The following is a 19,943-nucleotide window of genomic DNA, read 5'->3' as shown; positions in this document are numbered from 1 at the left end:
TATTTCACAAGGCTCTTTGAAACCTCTTTGAAAATTTGTGTTGCAAATTTTGGTTTAGCCTAGATTGAAATGTTGTCTGCCTTGATACTGTTTTTACTATGATATGGAAAGGAAGCTGCGATAGGTGTAAACTTCCTAGGGAAGAAATCGAGGCATTACTGCATGGGACATTTAAAGCAAGATTGAACAAAGCTAAATAAGATTATGTTGTTTTTGTTCCCTTTGTCATCTGTTCTGCAGTTCAGAACACATAACACAAAGCTATTTTCTGGCTAAAAGAAAACAAAGGAAGGATGGATGATTGAACTGTAAAATGAGGGGATCTTGCATAAGCTTCAAAAAAGGGAGAAAGGCTGAATGGTCTTATAACAGAACTTGATCACTGACTTGTGCTTAGGCAATGGATTTACTTAGGGGAGTTATTTTTCTTTTTTGTAGTCAATATGTAAGAAAACTTGTTATTTAGTACAAGAAGGACCCTGTTCTTCATCTCTGGACGTTTTGATTACAGATGCAGTGACACTGTTGTAGTAGAGTAGGATCACTGTTGACACAAATTAAGGCATGATGGCAGCAGTAAATATAGCTTTGCTGCAGCTTTAAAGAGATGACTTTGAAGGCAAATCAGTATGCGTGATCAATGTTAAATAGGACCAGCTATGAGATCTTAAAGCCTGTAGAGTTCCCTGCCAATTTTAGGATTAAAATCCTTGATTTCAAGCATTAACTTCTGAGTCATTTAACTAATCAGGCACCCAGCGTTAAATGTTTGTACTTCTTTCCTTCCCTTCTCCTTTCTGGCCAAAATTTTGGTCACCTTTGCAGGTGGCAGTCTATATTTAGATCTCTCTGACACTTCCCTGGGCGTTAGAAGGAAACTGATAGTAGAGCTCCTTAAGCAATTTAGCAGATATTCAATGCCGGCCATACAAATTATATCATTCCATGTCACAGTAACCTTGACCTTCCCGCCAGCGTGATTGACATGTTAGGAAATGGGCAGCTTCTTGCAGTTACCTTGAATAGCAAAAGTTATACCGCTTAAGATGGGAGAAAGAATAAACTGATCATTCTAGCTTACTGTGATGAAACTACTAGAGCACTGCAAGGTCAGCTAGTCCAACACAGGAAATGATGCAGACCCTTCTTCTTGTTTTACTTGCCTTAGAGACAGTAAGGCCCCCTCTACACATTACAGGTATTGCACAGTTACCTTAAGACCAGTTGCACAGGCCAAGTAGCTATCACACAATAAAAAGCTCCAACCAGTTATGAAGTTAGACCTCAAAAATGTGTACTAACTTTATAGCTGGTTGCTATTCAGCTTCAATTTGTACGTGTAGCAGGGTCTAGGGGTTTCATGCATCCCCAAGCCCTAGGGATTGAGGCAGCTGTGATTCTCCAAGCCTGGGAGATTGTGGCTATGATCTGTCCCTCTTTGAGCCTGGGAGATCATGGCTGCTGCAGTTCCCCAGCCCCAGGGGTGCATGGGGCACCCCTGTGGCTGGGAGCTCCTCAACTGAGGGGGCTTCCAGCTGCAGGAGCTTGCTTCTTGTGCAAGGGGAGTCTGAGATCGGGCTCCCCCTGCACCAGCAATAAAATGCTTGCCTTAGTGCATTAAATAGATCGTGGATCTATTTAATGCCCAATACCACAATCACACCTCATGTCATGGACATGTGGCATGGCAGGATGAGTGGCTGTGTGGATTGTGCATTAAATCCTATCACAGCTTTACCTGCACTTGTAGGAGGGGGCCTTAGGCAGTTATGTCACTGTGCACATCATGCAAAATTTCCAATGTGTAATAAGTGGTAGTGATTCCACATGGAAGGAGAACCTTTCCAATAGTTGCCATGATTTTTAACCAGCTGCCCCTTGCCCATAAGCAAATCCAGCATGTTATAATATAGATAGCTAACCTGAACGTGGGCAGACAAGATCAAAATGATTTTGTACTGAAAACTCCCCTGAAGTTCAAAATAAATGGATATAATATTAGTTGCAGCAATAATAAATATGAAAAGCAATTGCTCAGGGTTGGTGGGCTGTAATCTGTGAATGATCTCACGTGCAGGGATACCAAACAAAAATAAATCATGTTCATGAAGGCAAGCTGCTCTAGACAGTCTGCACCTAAAATCCGGTCTTGTTCAGCAATTTTCTCTTGTTGTTGCCTCTTTAAGGTCACATTCCAGTTAACATTGTAACAATTTGCTGCAACTTGTTTGCCTCTCCCCCACCTCACTAAAAATGACACAGAAGAATTTCTTCCTAAGCCTTTGCAAACCTTCCTTTCTTTTCGTTCCAGATAACTTCAAACGAGAAGCACTGTGAGAGCCTGAAGAATGATGGAGACATTCTTATCCACGCTCTCGGGGGACTGGCCCAAACTGCCAGGTGAGTTCCCTCGGGCTTTCAGGAATTTCCAGGGCCGAGAGCTCTCCCCTCCCCTTTAGTCTGAAATGGCCTTCTCATATAATCACCTCGTGCACTACAAGCCTCTCGTGTTACCACCCCTCGCCTCTCAGACATTGCTGTTCTCAACACTCCTTTTATTCAAAGCTTTCTAGCTTTTCTGTTGCTGCTGTTGCGGTGTGCTTTGATCCCCAGATGCAGCAGGCCATAGCTATGTGACACAATCTGTTGGGCGTTTGGGTTTTTATTTTTTAATGGCTCACCTCTTCATAACCAGATACTGCTCTATTGTTCCCTGGTACAGTGTGCTGGCAGCAAAACATAACTTTTGTGCCCTGCCTCACAATACTGGGGTCTGTAAAAGCACAAACTTTTTGCATGTGCATTGGAGAAAGATGAGAAATATCCTACTTCTCAGAAGGCCTCATGTCTTTTCAGGTAAGGTTACAAAACTGAGGTCCTGACCACTTCTGAAATGCGTGGGCATCAAGTGTGAGAACAGAGCTGTTAATCCCAGTGGCCTGGGCGAATTCCAGCCCGGGTTATGACACTCTCCCTGCTTAATTCCCCTTGCACACTCAGCGGATAGTGACTGCTCTCTGCCGTTCTTAAAATATTGCGTCATGGGGTGATAAGCTGTGTTTCTGTGCAGAATGAGATATACTTTGTAGGCAAGTCATAGAGGTCATGAGCCAGTTATTTTTTAATGCTTTGGTAAATCTTTCTAGTGCCCTTTTGCACATGCAAGTGTAGGTTTTGTGTGAGTTAATTGCATGGCCTGGTCTAAGCTCAAGTTCTGAAAATAGTCCTTATGCACTATTGCAGAATGCATTGTATTTTTTGTAGGGGAGGGTTTTGAGAGGATGTAATAAACAGTGCAATTATGGAAGAGAAGGTGAAAATCAAACAGTTATGGGGTGCAGATGGGCATAGGGTTAGAGATGGTGTGGCAAGGGGAATGGGTGCAGAGAGCTAATGGAGCTTACCTTATATCAGCTTGGAAAAGCCGTTACCCCTCTTTTCCATGCAGCTGTTCTGTTGCAATTTCCTATATATCAAACTACATTATTAGACCATAGCAATCAACCCCCTTGCAGCTCACCTTCAGATAGGGAGAAAATTTACACAGATTTTGGTTTCCTCTTTTTCTACAATTCAGTTCCAGTTTTCGTTGTAGTGCCGATTTTAATTAATAATCTAAGGTACTATTAACATCCCTGCATTGTCATTTCTAATCTTCATTTTGTAATTGTTTACTGTCTAAAAGTACCCACATGCTGCTGTGTAAGGGTCCTACTCAGATCCTTATTCCAGGAAAATGATAACTGGGCTGGAGCCCAAGAAGCTTCTTTCATCAACTTCTGCCCTGCCTGGCTGATCCCAATGATGATCAAATTGGTAGGTTAAGGCCCATGCTACATTACATATATTATGCAATTAACTGGTTAATTGCACAATAAATTTAGATTGGCCACACAGGCAGAGTAATTAGCACATGACTCTCCAGCTACAAAGAGCCAACGAGTTCTCAAGTTAGTGCTTGAAAATGCGTAACAATTCTATGACTGGTTTCTATCCAGCTCTAATTTGAACGTGTAGCAGGGCCCTACGTGTGTGGCGCCTCTTCAGCTGCTTTGTTGCGATTCAGCCCTGCAGCAGCCACAGGAATATGAAAGGGCCTCGTAGACAGGAGGCCCTTTAACTTCCCTCTGAGATCTGTCCCATTTTTCCTGTGCAAGACCTGAAGGCTAATGCTATCCTGGAGATTGTAAGTGGCTACAACCAGGGTGGCGTGGCTGTGGTCTGTCAGCCTGTGCAAAAGAAAATGAAGGGTGAGAAGTGACCCCAGGAAGTCATCTAGTCCAGCCGTCTGCTCAAGGCAGGATCATCCCTAAACCACCCTGGACGAGTGGTTCAGTAACCTACAGCCTGTGCGCTGGATCTCTCCTGCAAAGAGATTCTGTGCAGCTCACGTAGCTGGGACAGCAGCAACAATGGGTGGCTGAAGAAGTGGTAGCTATGGCTGGGTTTCAAGTGGTGTCCTGCCCTAGGACTGATCTGTGTGAATTCAGCTGGCTGTTGCTAAAAGGTTGCTGACTGCTGGTTTAGCCTATTCTTCAAAACTTCAGAGCACTATGAAACAAAAGCTCCAATGTCTGGAACACCCTGACTTGCCACAGGTATAGCGGGGGGCAGGGCACTGCCAGTGTCTAGCCCCTACAAGGAGAAAGGAAGTAGTTGTTAAATACACTCAGGAGAAGCCTGGCAGGTTTAAATAGATTGAAAGCTGAGCTGTAGGTGCTTTCCTGTTGCCTTGAAGAAGCTACATGAAGCAGCATTGCTAAACCTTTTCTCTGCTACCTGCTCAACCAGTCAGGACAAACCATTTTGGAGCAACATAGAATTCATCCCGTGTTAACTGTTCTGAACTAGCTTTGTACTTCCCGATTTGTCCAGTTTGCTGTTTTTTCAGTGAAGACAGTTGCCAAGACTATGAGCTGAATTAGTTTCAGGAAAGATGTTCAAATAATTTAAGGTTTCTGGTTTGTACTGCTGCTCAGTAAGAAACTCCTGGACCAGCATTTTGGACTTTGTGACTGTGCACATTGTTCACCAAAAACAGAGCATTCAGTTGATAAATATCCCACACGGAAGCCAAGGCATCAATGAATCAGTGTGCTAACACACTTTTATAGAGCTAGAATAACTAAAGGGCAGGGTAGCCCATAGTAACAGCTTTGCTGGGCCAGCCCTGACATTTCCCAATTCTGGGAAAAGTAAATGTTACCCAGCATGAAAAACAGGCAAAATAAGCATGGGGATGCTGGAAGATGGTTAGCATAGACAATACAGCTAGAGGAGCATTGTACTTACTGATAAAGGCAATGAATTGGTCTGAAAAATATAACTACGTGTAGCAGGGGCAGTTAGTCCTGTCTATGGGAGGAAAGTTTGACCCCCAGTGCTCTTCCTGCCATGGCAGGGGGTCAGAATCGATGATCTGCTCAGGTCCCTTCTGACCCTACAAACTAGGAAACTAGGAAAGAAAACAGACATCAGCAGAGCAGCCTCTGGATTCGGACACACGTTTGAAGATGTGGAAAGGAGACAAAAGATATGAGACTTTTTTTTTTCCAAATAAACTGAAGAAAATATAATTATTACATTTTCCCTTTCACAGAGTGGGACTCATCAGGGAAATTATGGTAAACATGCACTCAAGGGCTCACACGTGACTTGCTGTACATTGAAAAAACACTATAATCTTGCTACTGAGTAGCAGGAAAATGGTGTATAAAGGCATTATCCAAAGTGGCCATCCTCCTCAGATGAGTCTCCAGTGTGGAGCAACTGCAGAATTTAGATCCAATGCTTTACCTGAAAGATTTCTAAGAAGTGTTACTGTTTTTGTTTTCTTCCCTAGCTCCCATGCCGATATTGCTGTTGCTTCCCTGGCTTTTGAAATTCTCAGAACAGTTGGACACGAAAAGATCAAGGCTACCAGATCAAACATCACTCCACAGCCCTGACTGAAACCAAAAGACATTTGTGCTGGTCAATTCCTTGCACTTGATTTAGGATGGCTGCAGATGAGTAGAGTAGTCCTAATTCAATCAGCAAAACTGTGTGGGCACATGCATATTTATGTTTGCTTTCTTCTTGACTTAAAAATAAGGGAGAAGCAGAGAAAGAGCAATAGTTTGTCTGTTGCTCTGTTGAACTTAATTCAGTACCTTTTTAGTTTAACCAAAAGTGCTTGGCCGTTGTATTTTGAAAACCATGAATTAGAAAAATGCAGATACGTACAGTAGGGAAGAACTATTCATTCCAGCCAAACCGTGATCCATTTCCATACACAATGTTTGCTCAGAAATAGAATGTTTTCTTGTTGAGAGAAACTGGAGAAATTACATTTTTTCTGAGTAGGACGTGACTTAGTCACGTGTAATGATTCCTGAAGCGCTTTGCAAATGTTAATGACACAGTCCTGGCCACACTGCAGATGAGAAAACAAGCTCAGAGAGCGAGTGATTTCCTAGCGTCTTACAGAAAGTCTGGGATACAGGCAGTAGAACCGAGATCTTCTGTCATGTAGTTAAAAGGCAATTTGCAAAACCAGAGAAAGCATTCTAGTTGAAGTACAATAAATGCCTTCACGCTTCCCTGTTACAGTGAGGTTTGGTTAACAAGTGCCATATGCACAAACCAACCTGTGGCAAATCTTAGAACAAGTTTAACACACTTCAAAACTTGCCCGTTCTGTTACAAGAACACTTAATCCGTGGGGCAAAGAAAAAGACTGACAAGGAAGCTATCAAACTGGGGCAGAGCAAATGGCCTGTTGTAGCTATTGTTTGACCTTTCTCCCTCAACTATGCTCCCCTACATAAATCTGCAATCATATTCCACTCAGTCTGGCAGAAACCAGGGCAGGGTGGCACTTTTTGTAGGCAACAGCCTACTTTATTAGATGCTGCTTTATCATGGCCTCTGACAAAGCAGGCTGTTGCCAATGCTTATGCCTCTCAACCAGCTAGTCTCTAAGGGCACCTATACACATGCTCCAGGGTGGGGAAGGGGTGTTTTAATTAGAGCAGCTGTCAGGAGCCACTCTGATTAAAATGCCTGCAGTGCCCACAGTGTCTCATGTATTCAGCATCCTCACTCAGCAAGCTTTAGTTAAAGCGCCCCCTGCCACCATTTTGAAACAGGACGCTGAATACATGAGACACTGGCAGCACGCTGGATGGGATGAATCAAGTCTGCTCCAACGGCGCCTAGTCGGACTCAGTCAGAGCACGTGTGAACGTGCTGTAAGGTGCCACCCTGCTCTGCCTTCAAACTACCTACTTTTGATACTAGTTTGATGCTCCTGCCGTGCAGCAGGGGTTGTTCTGGTATCTGGTTGGCACTGATTTCACAGTAAGGTGAAATGCCCAGTCAAACTGCAAAATGAAACTCTCAACTGCAGGACAGCTACAGAATTTAGTCAAACCTTTTAAGCTTTCTAGTAACAACTGTTTACCAGCTCCCATCCTGCTAATGGACTACATCTGCGAAGGAAGTTAGGTGCCTAGCTGTTACCTTAAGTCCCAAGGTAATTCTAACATTTAGGTGCCACTGTGATCTTCACACCCATGCTTCACTGTTGCCTTGCCCTGTAAGTATGGGAAATCCCTAGGTGTGGAGTTTCTGCCAGTAGATGAGCACAGCTTCTGCCACAGCAGCCTGGTGCTATCATGCTTTTGGAGCCTAGCACACACTTGAGCCTTGGTACCTGGGAACTTGGTGCCTAACTTGAGACTGAGAGTACCACTAGACAGCAGGCTGCTAAAGTCCCATAGCTCATCAATCTTTGGGCTTTGAACAGCTCATCAGTCACTGACAGATGAGTGCTTCCAGAACAAGTATTGCCCTCCCTAAAATAACATTTTTTAATCACAGACAAGCATGGTTAAGATGCATGACATGGATTTATTTGCTAGTTCAGTGACAGGCAGGCTCGCTCGCTCTCTCTTAATAGAGCCTTGTTAGCAGGCTGAATAAAGCACTAGCCACATTTCAGCATTGGTTTCCAGTAAAGGAAATTTCCTGTAAGTGACCAAATACTTCCTAAGTCCTTGTGCAGTATTCACTTCACTTTGAGCTATTAACACACAGGAGTCTCTCTCCATTCCTGGACAGGATAGTGAAAGCACTTTGCAACCAGGACCACTTGTTCTAAACAGGTATCCCTTTGCTCAAAGAATTTCAGGACTTGCTAGTTTCATTAACTGCACACAGTTTGAAACCCTGGAGCTACTCAATGAAATGTTATAGGTGGGCACTTAGGCCAGTGTACATTCCTTTGCCAGATTCCCATTTATATTCAGTCTACTTGGTGTCTTGGGTAGAAGTCTTTTTTTTTTTCTACCAACTGCAAGTAGTAACCTTGTGGTAAAGTATCTGCATGAGTTTTCAACCTTTTAGCATTGCAAGTTTTTTGAAAGGTCCTAGATAAAGGGTTAGTTTCAAACCATCTAGTGCTATTTTACAGTAGCAGTAAAGGAGGAAAGATGGTCTGGAGGAGGTAAGCTGTTAAGCCATTGAAGTTGTTCCTACACTGTTCTGGCATTATCCCAAAATGATGCAGTACTTCATACACAGTCTGATGCCCTGAGAAAGGCGAAGTCTCCATTTTACGTCAGCTAAAAGTTAACTAGTTCTTTGTTTAAGATAGCAGCTGTACATCCCATTAAGTTGTTTGCATTTTCATAGCGCTTGTAAGTCTACTGATAAAATAATCCATCTTCATTAAATATGAAAAGCAATAGGTACCCAAGCTTCATAACCCACAGCCTTCACCAGTCAAAGTAATGGAATCTGTGACTCAAGATATACCCATCTTCTATGTAGATATAAGGTTGCTGCTAGATTGGGTGCTAAAACACAAGCTTGAGTGAAATGCTGTGGTATCCGCATTAGATAGATGAGCCCTAGGGACTGCTGGAGTTAAGTGTCTTAACTAATAAGAATGCAGATGTCTGATACTGTAAGTCATTTCCATACTTCTAAGTTTTGGATGAAGAGGGCATGTCCCAATTCAGCATTAACAAGCAGTGTATGTTTTTTTCTTTAGTTGTCTAGCCTAGAGGCATGTTGTTTTAGCATAGGTCAGTAGTTAACACCCCAAAATAAAATAAAAAGGGAATGTCACTTTTCTGGGAAGCAAGTGAAATTATGCTCTTAGTTTTTGAAAGGCTGTAATATGCCTTAATAAAATCCTTTAAAAACTTTTTTCCTACTTAAAACTTGGAAGTTAAGTTGATCAAGACTTCATATTTCATTTTACTAGTCACACCTATTAGAAGAAAACCGTGCATTGTGTCATCAGCCACTTCCCAACTTGTCATGGAGATGAAAAGCTATAGCATGCAGGTGTACATTTGATCAGGTTTGCCTACTGTGTCCCTTCCTTTCTACCACATGGGGCATGTTGAAGTGATAGCAAGCATTTCTGCTGACACTTGGGATTGAATTTGAAGTATCCAGAAGTTACAGCCCAAATCCTTACAGACTGTCAAATAGCTGCCAGAATTGCATCTGCTACAGCCAAGATGCTCATCCATTGGTCAGGTCATGTCTTTGCTTGCAAATCAAAAATCTGTGAAGTAACTATTTCTAGCTGCTTTGCTGTGAAGCCAACTTGAACTAGGTGGCATTGCTAGCCAGTTTGTACTTCACGTACCAACACCCTCTTTGCCTGCTTTTGAGTATGCTATTTACAATCAGGAAGCCACTATTTGAGCCCCTGCTCTAGACAACAATTGTGGTTACTCTTTATAAACAAGGCAGCAGGGTAAATATAGGCTAGGTTTGGGATTAGATATTGCACAAATACATTTAACTTGCATTTTTAAATAACATGGCTGAAATCAGAGGCAGGAGGAAACATGGAGCAGTCACCATCTTACAACTGGCCTTTCATCACAGAGCTGTAATGAATTAATTAGATAGGCAAGTAGATGCAGATCACAAAGAGGTGCAATTCTCATGTGCTTTCCTTCCCCCCCTTACAGCTCAGGGAGTTTTGTTTAGTCTGAAACTAATTTCAGTGGGGAAGCTTGTTGTAGGTGTTCTGTCTTTTATCCAAGGTGTACACCCATCCCCATGAGGGATCTAGTATCTGCTTCAAAGCAGTAGATGGCTTACAAAGAAATGATCTCTTGTAGAATGGTGATCTGCATATGCCATTTACAGAATCAGCTCATGCAATACAAGGGGTACAAGACTTGGTATAGAGTTCTGTACACCCACAGGACAAGGCAAATGGAAGTTCTTGAAATGAATTTCATAGCATCTTACTGAACTGTACCTGTAAATTCTTCAGTGCATTTGAATTAGATCCTAAAACCTCTCATCAAATCAGAAGATCACCAACATGGACTGTAAGAGACAGTGTTGCAGAGCAAGAAAGTGCTGAGGCAGAGTCTTTGCGACTGGGTGCTTGCACCTGTTAAAACAAATGCTTTACACTGCAGACCAAGCAGGAGCAACATGCTGCCTGAAGTAAGGTGTATAGTTGATTGCCATGCTTGGAACATAGAACTGGTTCAGGGATTTGGCCAACAAGGTATGAGCAAATTTCAAACTTTTTACACTTTGCTCCAGTACACAACAGCAGAAGGGAACTCAGTACTAGAGCACTGCCAATATCTGCAAGAGGGAAGACCAACTTTTGTTCAGGATTGCAGCATGCTGGTATGAGATAGATTGCTTTTTCATAGAAGGGAAGATGAGCCTACCACTATTGGGAATGTTTTTGGGCTTTTTTCCCCCCCCTTTGACAATTAAAAGAAGTGGTCGGTCAGAAGTATGGATGTTCCCTAAACAGCTGAAAGACTAGAAAGGACTTTTCTCTGCAACTATGCTTTTTGTACATGTAGCTATATGAAGGTGAGTTTGCAAAAAAAAAGTCAGACCACCACTACAGCAGTGAATTAAAAGTTTACTTTAATTCTGAACCATTTTTATAACTGCATTTTTCATGAAGCATCTGTATCACAGCAGGCTACAATAACTTTGGGATAAAAGGCAACTGGTAAACTGTCCAATACAAGGTTCCAAATAAAACAGTTCTTACTGGCCCCTACCCAGACATATCCCAGTAAAGTTTTTGATCAAAAACATGAAATAGATCCACCTGCTTATTTTAAGCATATTAAAAAGGAAACTAATTGGACCATTTCTATGTGTCTAATTTTTTTTTTTTTTTATACAAAAAGGCTACACAATGTTACACTTTTATTCAGAATACAATTAGAGCGATTATGAATTAGTGTTCTACACCATTACTTGATCCTTAAAAATTAGAAACTGCTGTAGCGTATTCACTATAACTTAACACTACGAGACTTAAAAAAAGAAAAGAAAAAAAAGAAACAAAAAGCCCCCTAAACAACAATTACTGCAAAAAGAAAGGCTACTCAAAAGCAAGCAAGGTCAGTACCATTACAGATATTTAAAAAAAAATAAAGTTTTTAACAAGCAAGGCTAGGGTTTGATAAATTCCATCTTGCAATTCATTCTTGTGCATTCTTTGTTTCTTGAGTCACTCCCAAAATCCATTTTGTATTATTACTCCTCGACCAAAAAGGACCAGAACAAAAAGTTTACTTCAATTGTTCCCATAGGAAACTCAGCTTGGTTAGTGTGTCAGGCACTTTCTGAGATACTAGCCCACCCCTCGAGCCCTCTCAGCAACTCTACAGGCCAATCACAATGCAAGTTCATTCAGACGATACAGCTGTGTAAGAAGAAAAAAAAAGTGTCAGTGTTTAAAAGTAGGGAGGGTTACTTGAACATGTTAAGACTGCACGAAGCTGGAGCACAAACAGGGCATCGTTAATAATTATGTCCACACTTCACATCAGGAGTCACAGAAAAGTAAGAGTTTCAGATATTCCATTTGATACTTTGACAGATCTACATAAAGCCATTCCTTCCCTGCCAACCAAGTTCTCAGTTTGGTAGGTAGACTGCTTTAAGTTTTGAGCTTCTTACCTAAAAGGATGATTTACAGGTCAGTATCAAACCAGGCCAACTGATTACTGTCACCTGGAGGCAGCCCATCCATAAGGTCCTGGGCATGTCCCAGATCTGGCAGCCCATCAACTGGGTAGTCAGCACCAGGGTGGTGGCCACCCATTTCATGTTCCATCATAGGGTCCATACCCAAGGCATCCTGACCATATCCGCCAGAGTGGAAAGAACGGTAGCTAGGATCTAAGAGTTAAGGGTGGCAAGGGGGGGAGAAAAAAAAAGGCATAATGTTAACAGACGTTAGATGCATCAAAGCTGCAAATTAGTGTGAGATTTGTAGGTTTCCTCCTCCCCCAATTTGGCCAAAGGAAAAAAAAATCAGATGGCTACAAACTGATCTACCATGTAATGTTACAGCTATTCCACTGATTTGAATGAGGCAGCTTTCCTGTGGCTCTGCAGAAAGTGCACTGCCATTGGAAGCATAAGCAGATTCCAGCCAAGCCATTTAGTCTGCAGAACAGTACTAAAACTGCACGCACCAATGCTGACAGACCTAGACCAGTAACTGCAGTCTGCTTCCAAAACATGTTAGTCAAAAGGCAGCTTGTGCCTAGTTCTCCAAGTCTGGAATGACCCAGGGTAATATACACTCAAGCACTAGGGTTTGTTTTTAAAGGAAAACTGCCATTTAGAAATACTTTTTAGATGGGTTGAGGTTAAGATGCACATTTAGACTGCCCAACACAAGAGTCAGACTGCCCCCCTACCCCCCTGCTTTGCTTGCATGTTCTCTTAAATCCCACCGAAATAGGACCTGAGGTGCTGCAAAGCTTATTGGGCCCTACAACTGGGAATGTTTTCAGGTCAATTAAGTCTCCAATGGAGCCTTTCACTTTTTGCAGTTCTCCTTTGGAGGCTATGAATTGAATGTTGCCAGGCTTAACTTTTAAACTTAGAGGTCAACAGCAATGAAAGAGACATACCATCTGGGCGATATCCAAGAGGTTCTCCCTGGGCACCGATATCAATTCCAAGGTCTGCAGTCTAGAGGAGGGGGTGCACAGGAGGGGGAAAAAAAAGAGAAAGTGATAAGTTGCATCTACCTCAGGTGACAGATGTGTCAGGCAGTTCTGCCTTGTGATCTTTAGGTGGTTAGTTGAGCCCCAAGGAATACTTCTGCTAGAAACAAATGCAACTGCACAGCCATTGTCCACCAGGACTCAACACTATCTGTAAGTACCTGACAGTTGGTGCTGAATAGTTTAGTTTCATGCAAGTTCATTTGCACCCAATTACTGTGGTGACTTACTCTCTTCAGTCTCTGAGAGCACATGTTCCCTAGTAAACAGCCTTAACAACACTTTTAGCACCATTTTAACTGGGTTTCGATTCAGTGGGCACCCAAGACTTTCGGGCAATCATGTAAGACAGGAGGTGTCAAATGCATCCATCCCTACAGGTCTGGATAAGGGGCACAGGGTCAATCTGCTGGCTGGATTAGGCCTGCAGACTAGCTCCATATGTTGGACTAGTGCACTGGGTAATCCAGCACAGGCATTTCATGCAGTGCACACCTCAAAGCAGCCCTAGTTAAAGGCTCATTACACAGAGTGTGCGCTGCATGGAGGTGCCCACATCAGACTGGCCCTGGCATGTAGGGCCAGTGTGTACCTGACCCAGACCAACCCCAGAACCAAGTCTGGCAGGGTGCCACATGCCCCACAGGCCCATTCCTGCCACAGTCCAGGGCTCATGCTACATGCAGTGTCTGGGCACCAGGCCAGCATGCTTGCTCTGGCACACAGGTACAATCTGTGGGCCCAAATTTGGACCAGCCCTGCAACCTATGTGCAGGGCTGGTTCACCACAGACACCAAACCACTGGCTCATGGCACTGAGTTGAACCCTATATACCACATGCAGTATGCACCAGAACAGCCTCACATGCCACATGCGGTGTAGGAGAGGCTGGGGGTGGCATGTATTGCATGCTGTGTAATGGGAAAAAGGGGTGCCCAAAACCTAGACTAGATAAACAGGTTTTCCATAAGCCAGATTCAGCCCACAGGAATCTTTTACACCCTAGACACTCACATGAGCATTACAGTGTTTGCCTTTGTTCTTCCATACCATCAGAGGGAGGGAGGGAAGGCAGCAACATATGGTAAAAGCAGCTGTCTCTACTCAGCCTAGCTTAGTGTTAATGTCCAAGAACTTTTCCAAACATGTACAGAACAGTTTCTGAAGGTGCACACAATCGTGCACCCCACATCCCTTTGTCAATGGTGCCTGGTACTGATAAGCTGCTCCAAGGTCTCAACTAAACTAGAAGACCCAGGAGGATTTGAAAAAGTTCTCAGCAACAAAAGCAAATCTGGAGGCAGTCTGACCATCCGTCCTTTCAGCAGCTGCCATTTACCTTGGGAAAGATATTGATTTAGTCAGCAGGGCTTGTCGATACAGAGAGGGGCTGTCTTGCTCCTAAGATGGTGCCAAGATTGAATCTGTTCTTGTTTAGAAACGCTAACACCCAAGTGGAATGAGAAGCACGTCTGCCCCTTCTGAAGGCCAACTTCAGCATGTCCCAAGAGAAAACAACCAGCCAACAGTCCCAATGCTCCCCCCCACCCCCACCTAGGATAGCAGAAATGTGTCATATCAAACTAACACCTTCCTAGGTGAAAGCAGCTGTGTCCTTACTGTGCCCCAGAAGGACTTCACTATGTTAGACTGAGAGCAGTAGTTAAGACAATACAATACCTCCTCTCCCCCATGGGGGCAGGTGGGGGAAGAGGGAGAATTCTCATCCTAATGCCTGGAGAATAGAATAATTGAAAGCTTTGCCAACTCCAGGCCTTCTGGAAGTGGCACAAGCCAACCTCCACCCCCTTCCCCTCCATCTCCTCCCAGAGACAGCGAAGGCTTAAGATACTTCAATGCTGGAGAGTTCTTTGAGGACCTTGGGGAAAAAAGACTGCCTCTGCAAGTACACCAGCTAAATACCACATGCACAATACACAGCATCCTGATCAGACCGCATTAAATGCAACAACACAGATTGAGGTCAGTGCCCAGTGTCTAGGTAGATCAAATATACTAACAGGCCAGTTAAAACAGTTACTGAAGAGCTAAGTATTCACTACAAGTTCATTCAAGGTAAAATTAGGACAGTTTGTTAGGGTGGGTAATAAATTTAAAACAGCAGTATGAACCACTTTATACATGACCAATGTGGTCAGACTGTTGCAACTTGTACAGAAGATTGAAAAGTAGTTTTTAATAAAGATATTTGATCCAAATAAGGAAAGAAGATTAGTTAAGAGCAGAGAGCAAGTGCCATGAACAGCAAAGATTTACAGTTAACATCATTAGCTTCAATTAATACCTAGAAGTGGAGCTGGTTAAGAGAGCAAGTTAAGTTTAGGGTTCAGTGCTTCCTTTAAACTTTCAGAGTCTGACAGTTTTGACCAGTTCTAACTTATATAGTAAAACCTATAAAATAATTTGGCCTGACATCCCTCCAAGGTAGGCTTAAGGGAGCAAAGAACACAGCTGCTATTTCATTAGCATCTCTCAAAGAAATAAGTTACAATAGCATCTTTGACAGCTACCAACAACTGTCAAATTGTTTTAGAGACCAGAAGTCATCTCTTAACACTCTAGACAATACTTAGATGATTCCAGCTTACAGGAGAGATGCACATCATACTTCAAACCCTTTTTCTCCTACTGAAAGAATATGATCCAAAAATGGATGGACAATGTACTACAGGGAAAAAAAAGATACAGCTAGTCATGGCAAAGCTTAAAGCAACAGACTGAATCATGAACAGTTTTGTGGGGCACAGAAGAAAGAAGTGTGTGGGCATCAGGCCTTATAGGGAAAATAAGGTTGGTACAAGAATGTGACCTACCTCATTCCAAGCCATTGGTTCAGTTCTGAACAGGGAGCTTGTCAACTCAACTGAAAGCCGTTTCTTATAATCCTGTGGTTTGTCTTCAGACATTCTGAACAACACTGCTGCTGCATATGTTGCTATTGAAGAAGAGTAAGAATTTAGCAGAGGCCTTTCACTAAAGAAAATCTCATTAAAAAAAAAAAAAGGTGTCTCAGTTTTAGTTCACTTACCAACACCTTCATTTCTAGAGTGAAGTAACTCTGTTAGAGGAGCAGTAGCTCCTTCAGCTTCAATGGCTTCAGCCGCTTCCTTATCTTGAGCCAGTTCACACAGTACTCCTGCAGCTACTCTCTGGATATTCTCAATGGGAGAATACAGCAACTAAAGCCAGAGAGAGACATTATCTATCAACAAGGTGCAGAGCATCAAAAGAAGCCCACATTAAGAGCTCCAATGAGCAAGACAACAGGCAACTGCAAGTCTTAGCTATCCTCTAAACAGCCAAGTTTCACAGTAGCTAGGGTTAAGACAGACCTGAACAGATCATCTACCCTGACCACAGGCAGGAATGAATGCTGGGTTCACAACACCCCAGACAGGTGATCATCTAACCTCTTTTTGTATTTGCCCAAGGTAGGGATGAGGACCACTTCCCTAGGAAGTTGGTTCTAGATTCTAGCCACCTTAAACACTAAAATATTGCCTCCTGATCTCTAACCTAAACCTATTCTCCATCAGCTTATTACCATTGTTCCAGGTCGCCCCAGGGGGTGCTGGGGAGAATAGGGCTCTACCTATTTGCTGTTGATCTCCCCTGATGAGTTTGTAGGCAGCCACCAGGTCCCCCCTCAGCCTCCTCTTGTGGAGGCTGAACAGGTCCAGGTCCCTCAGTTTCTCCTCACAGGGCCTGTCCTGCTGCCCTCTCACCAAGTGGGTGGCCCTCCTCTGAACTCTCCCCAGGCTGGCCCCATCCTTTTTAAAAGTGCAGCAGCCAGTACTGGACACAGCACTCCAATTGCAGCCTGACCAAAGTCATATAGAGGAGTATCACCTCTCTGGACCACCTTGAGATGCGCGACAAGGTATGGCTGGCCTTGCTGGCTGCGGTCTGGCATTGGCAGCTCATGTTCATCTTGGAGTCAGTGATTCCAAGATCCCTTTCTACCTCTGTGCTTTTGAGAGGGGATCTCCCCAGTCTCTATGTATGCTGTGGATTCCTTCTCCCAAGGTGCAGCACCCTGCACTTGTCTACATTGGACCTCATCCTATTCTCACCTGCCCACTTTTGTAGTGGGTCTAAATCTAGTTGCAGCCTCTCTCCCTTCAAGTGTATCCACCTCACCCCACATCTTAGTGTCATCAGCAAAACTTGGACAGTGTGCTTTCAACCCCCTCGTCCAAGTTGCTGATGAAGATGGTCCTCGGGCCCGCCCTGTTTAACGAGCCCACTGCTCACATCTTGCCAGGTGGAGTACAACCCATCCACCACTACTCTGGGTATGCCCCATCAGCCAGTTTTTTACCCATCCAACTGTGTAGGCATCAATGCTACAGTCACCTAATTTATTGATGAGAATGGGGTGAGAGACGGTGTCAAAGGAAAGACTATGCCCACAGCGACACCATCATCCAAAGATTTAGTTACTGGGTCACAAAAGGCAACCAGGTTGGTCAGGCAGGACCTGCCTTTGAACCCATGCGGATTATTTACTCAAGTTAGCAGCCCTCCTCCCAATTGTAGTGCATAATGGACTTAACACCCACAAATTAATCCTGCCTTGTACTTAAGCCAAACTGAACTCAAAGACCACAAAGAAGGAATTAATTCCACTAGTCACGCTAGCCCTGGTAACAACCTATAAAGGAGGCCTGGCCCAGGGAGCTCACAGAATGTAAATGCAACAAAAGCCAACAGAAGCCTCAGGAAATAAATGTGATCCCTGTGACAAGCAAAAGAGTAACACTAGTTTACCTGCACAAATAGCGGGATGGTGTTTAAGCCCCTGATTACAATTCGATTGTGGACATCTCGTGCAAGGATATGAAGAGCTCCAGTACAGCCTTCAACTATTTCCTCCATGCGCACACCTTCCTGGGTAGAGAATGAGAATTCTGTAATTCTTGGGAGAGATGCAGTTTATGAGCCTGCCATAGGCTAGCCAGATTAATCACCAGTGGTCAGCTCCAGCACTATCCTATGCAGCGCAAGTCTTTATTGATACAAATTGAAACAGCAAGCAGCTATCCTTCTAAAAGCTAGATTTGAGTGGGGCTTTAAAAGGACTAGCTGGTGTTTTCTTCCCCCAACCCATTCATAAGTGCTCATTAGGATCTGCCTCCTGACTGAGATAAGTCATATGGAAGTGAAGTTTAAAAAAATATCCTGATTTTGCATGGTTCTGACATGACAATTTGATAAGCAAGCATCCATTTAATCCTACAAGAAGGTGGGATAACAGACTGTCAATAGACATTATCATCATGGTAGACAACTCTGCAAAGGTGTATTTCAGCTTTTAGTGCTTCGTTAGTCCGCATGTCTCCGACAATGGTTTCTCTGCAGGACTCAATTGCAACTGGAACAATTTGTGATTCAAACAATTTGTTTAGCAAGGCCATGGGTTAAAAGAAAAAAACTATTGACTGAAGCCGTACTTGGCTCCAACTGAATTTAAAGCTTGAGTTCTTGCACTACCAAATACCAATTCCCCCCCCGCCCCTGGAAGTGGGAAGTTGCCTTGGCATACAGGTGCAGCACTTACTTCATGCAACACAGTAGCTACTGCAAGCTGTGTGACCTTTAAATCAAGCTACATGACCTACACTGCCTGGGGCAAACAAATGCACAGGAGAACTTAGTGCTATAACATACACTTAAAAAAAAAGAAAAACGATTACCACCCCATACAGTGCCCAATCCAAATGGGCACAGTATACAGAAAATTAAAGTTTCACGTTTCAGATTCACTGAACACTACAATGTAGTAAACAAAGATCTTTAACTATCACCCAGTGGTGTAGTATTGTGCACTTTCACACGATTGTCTAGTTTGTTCTATGGAATCTAGCTTTGAGAACTGTATTCCAAATAAGACAGCTTGCCCTGACAGGATTATCTAGCGTGTATAAAAAAAAACACCACAAGTACACATTTTTCTTAGCACCCAGTAGCTAATGAAAACAAGCTCCAGGCATGCAGGTTGGTTTTTTTTGTAAAAGACTAACAGAATCTATATTAGCCACCCTACCTAGACCTTCCAGCAGTGTGCTCCAGACTCAAATTACAGGGAAAAGCCACCCCAAATCATTTGGATCACATACCACAAACTGCTGTTGTGTTCCACCCATAGAAGTACGACGCTGGGTATCTTGATGTGCTCTGACCAGCAACTGAACTAGCCGTGGAATAGCACCTTGTTCACGCAAGGGGGCATGATTGGCTGGGCAGAGTGCAAGATTGCGGATCAGACCAACAGTAGCCTGCAATTGGAGGGGAAAAGAGGATTGAAGAGCTTGTACACTTGATACAAAAAATACAGAAACCCCTATAAAATCTAACAAGTTGCTCAATCTTCCTACCCATTAGCATACATCAGTTATGACATACACCCCACTGTTTTGCAGCCATATAAAAAACACAGAAATCATACTGAGCTTTGCTGACAGAAAAAACAAGCCACATTAAAATGTTAATACTAAGATATAGGGAAGCACCACCTGTTTGTACAGCATTTACCTTGATTAGAGGCCAATGAGATGGGGGATGCAAGAGTTTAACAACTACTGGAAGCCCATAGTGCAGACGTACTGCATTTTGAGCCATCTCAGCTTCCTGATGTCTGCTGGTGAGGTGACGAAGCGCACAGATGGCAGGTTCTGTGATATCCTCCCGGTCTCCAGCTCGAAGTACAGTGCGCACAAGAGCTTCAATGCCACCAACTTGGCACACCATCATCTTGTTCTTGTAATTGTTGCAGGTAAGGTTGGAAAGGATGCCAGCAGCACAGGTTACAACATTGATATCATCTGATCCTAGAAGCTGAACAAGGGTTCCTAGAAGGCCTTCCATTCCTTCCTGCAGCAAGGGGGGGGGGGGGGGGG

General features: G+C 43.4%; 2 protein-coding genes across 5 annotated transcripts in view; one reads left to right on the top strand and one right to left on the bottom strand.

Moving 5' to 3' along the window:
* ULK4 (unc-51 like kinase 4) overlaps positions 1-6,958 on the top strand; it is a 556,180-nt gene extending 549,222 nt beyond the window's left edge. Inside the window, exons 36-37 of one of the 2 annotated variants that reach the window (XM_019508899.1) lie at positions 2,312-2,400; positions 5,843-6,958. In XM_019508899.1, the coding sequence (XP_019364444.1) occupies positions 2,312-2,400; positions 5,843-5,948 (195 nt within the window). In that variant the 3' untranslated portion in view covers positions 5,949-6,958. The remainder of the gene's footprint in view (positions 1-2,311; positions 2,401-5,842) is intronic. The other variant, XM_019508898.1, reaches the window with a different exon arrangement.
* CTNNB1 (catenin beta 1) overlaps positions 5,261-19,943 on the bottom strand; it is a 34,914-nt gene continuing 20,231 nt past the window's right edge. For 2 of the 3 annotated variants that reach the window (XM_019508902.1, XM_019508900.1), the window contains exons 8-15: positions 19,579-19,917; positions 19,164-19,322; positions 17,815-17,934; positions 16,073-16,223; positions 15,858-15,979; positions 12,927-12,987; positions 11,962-12,183; positions 10,895-11,704 (exon numbers count right to left, since the gene is read on the bottom strand). In XM_019508902.1, coding sequence (XP_019364447.1) covers positions 11,975-12,183; positions 12,927-12,987; positions 15,858-15,979; positions 16,073-16,223; positions 17,815-17,934; positions 19,164-19,322; positions 19,579-19,917 — 1,161 coding nt within the window. In that variant the 3' untranslated portion in view covers positions 10,895-11,704; positions 11,962-11,974. Of the gene's footprint in view, positions 5,272-10,894; positions 11,705-11,961; positions 12,184-12,926; positions 12,988-15,857; positions 15,980-16,072; positions 16,224-17,814; positions 17,935-19,163; positions 19,323-19,578; positions 19,918-19,943 lie in introns of those variants that run through there. The other variant, XM_019508901.1, reaches the window with a different exon arrangement.

This window comes from Gavialis gangeticus, unplaced genomic scaffold (assembly GCF_001723915.1).
Source record: "Gavialis gangeticus isolate Ggan-Ray unplaced genomic scaffold, GavGan_comp1, whole genome shotgun sequence".
Taxonomy (NCBI): domain Eukaryota; kingdom Metazoa; phylum Chordata; order Crocodylia; family Gavialidae; genus Gavialis; species Gavialis gangeticus.
This window is presented reverse-complemented; position numbering and strand designations above follow the sequence as displayed.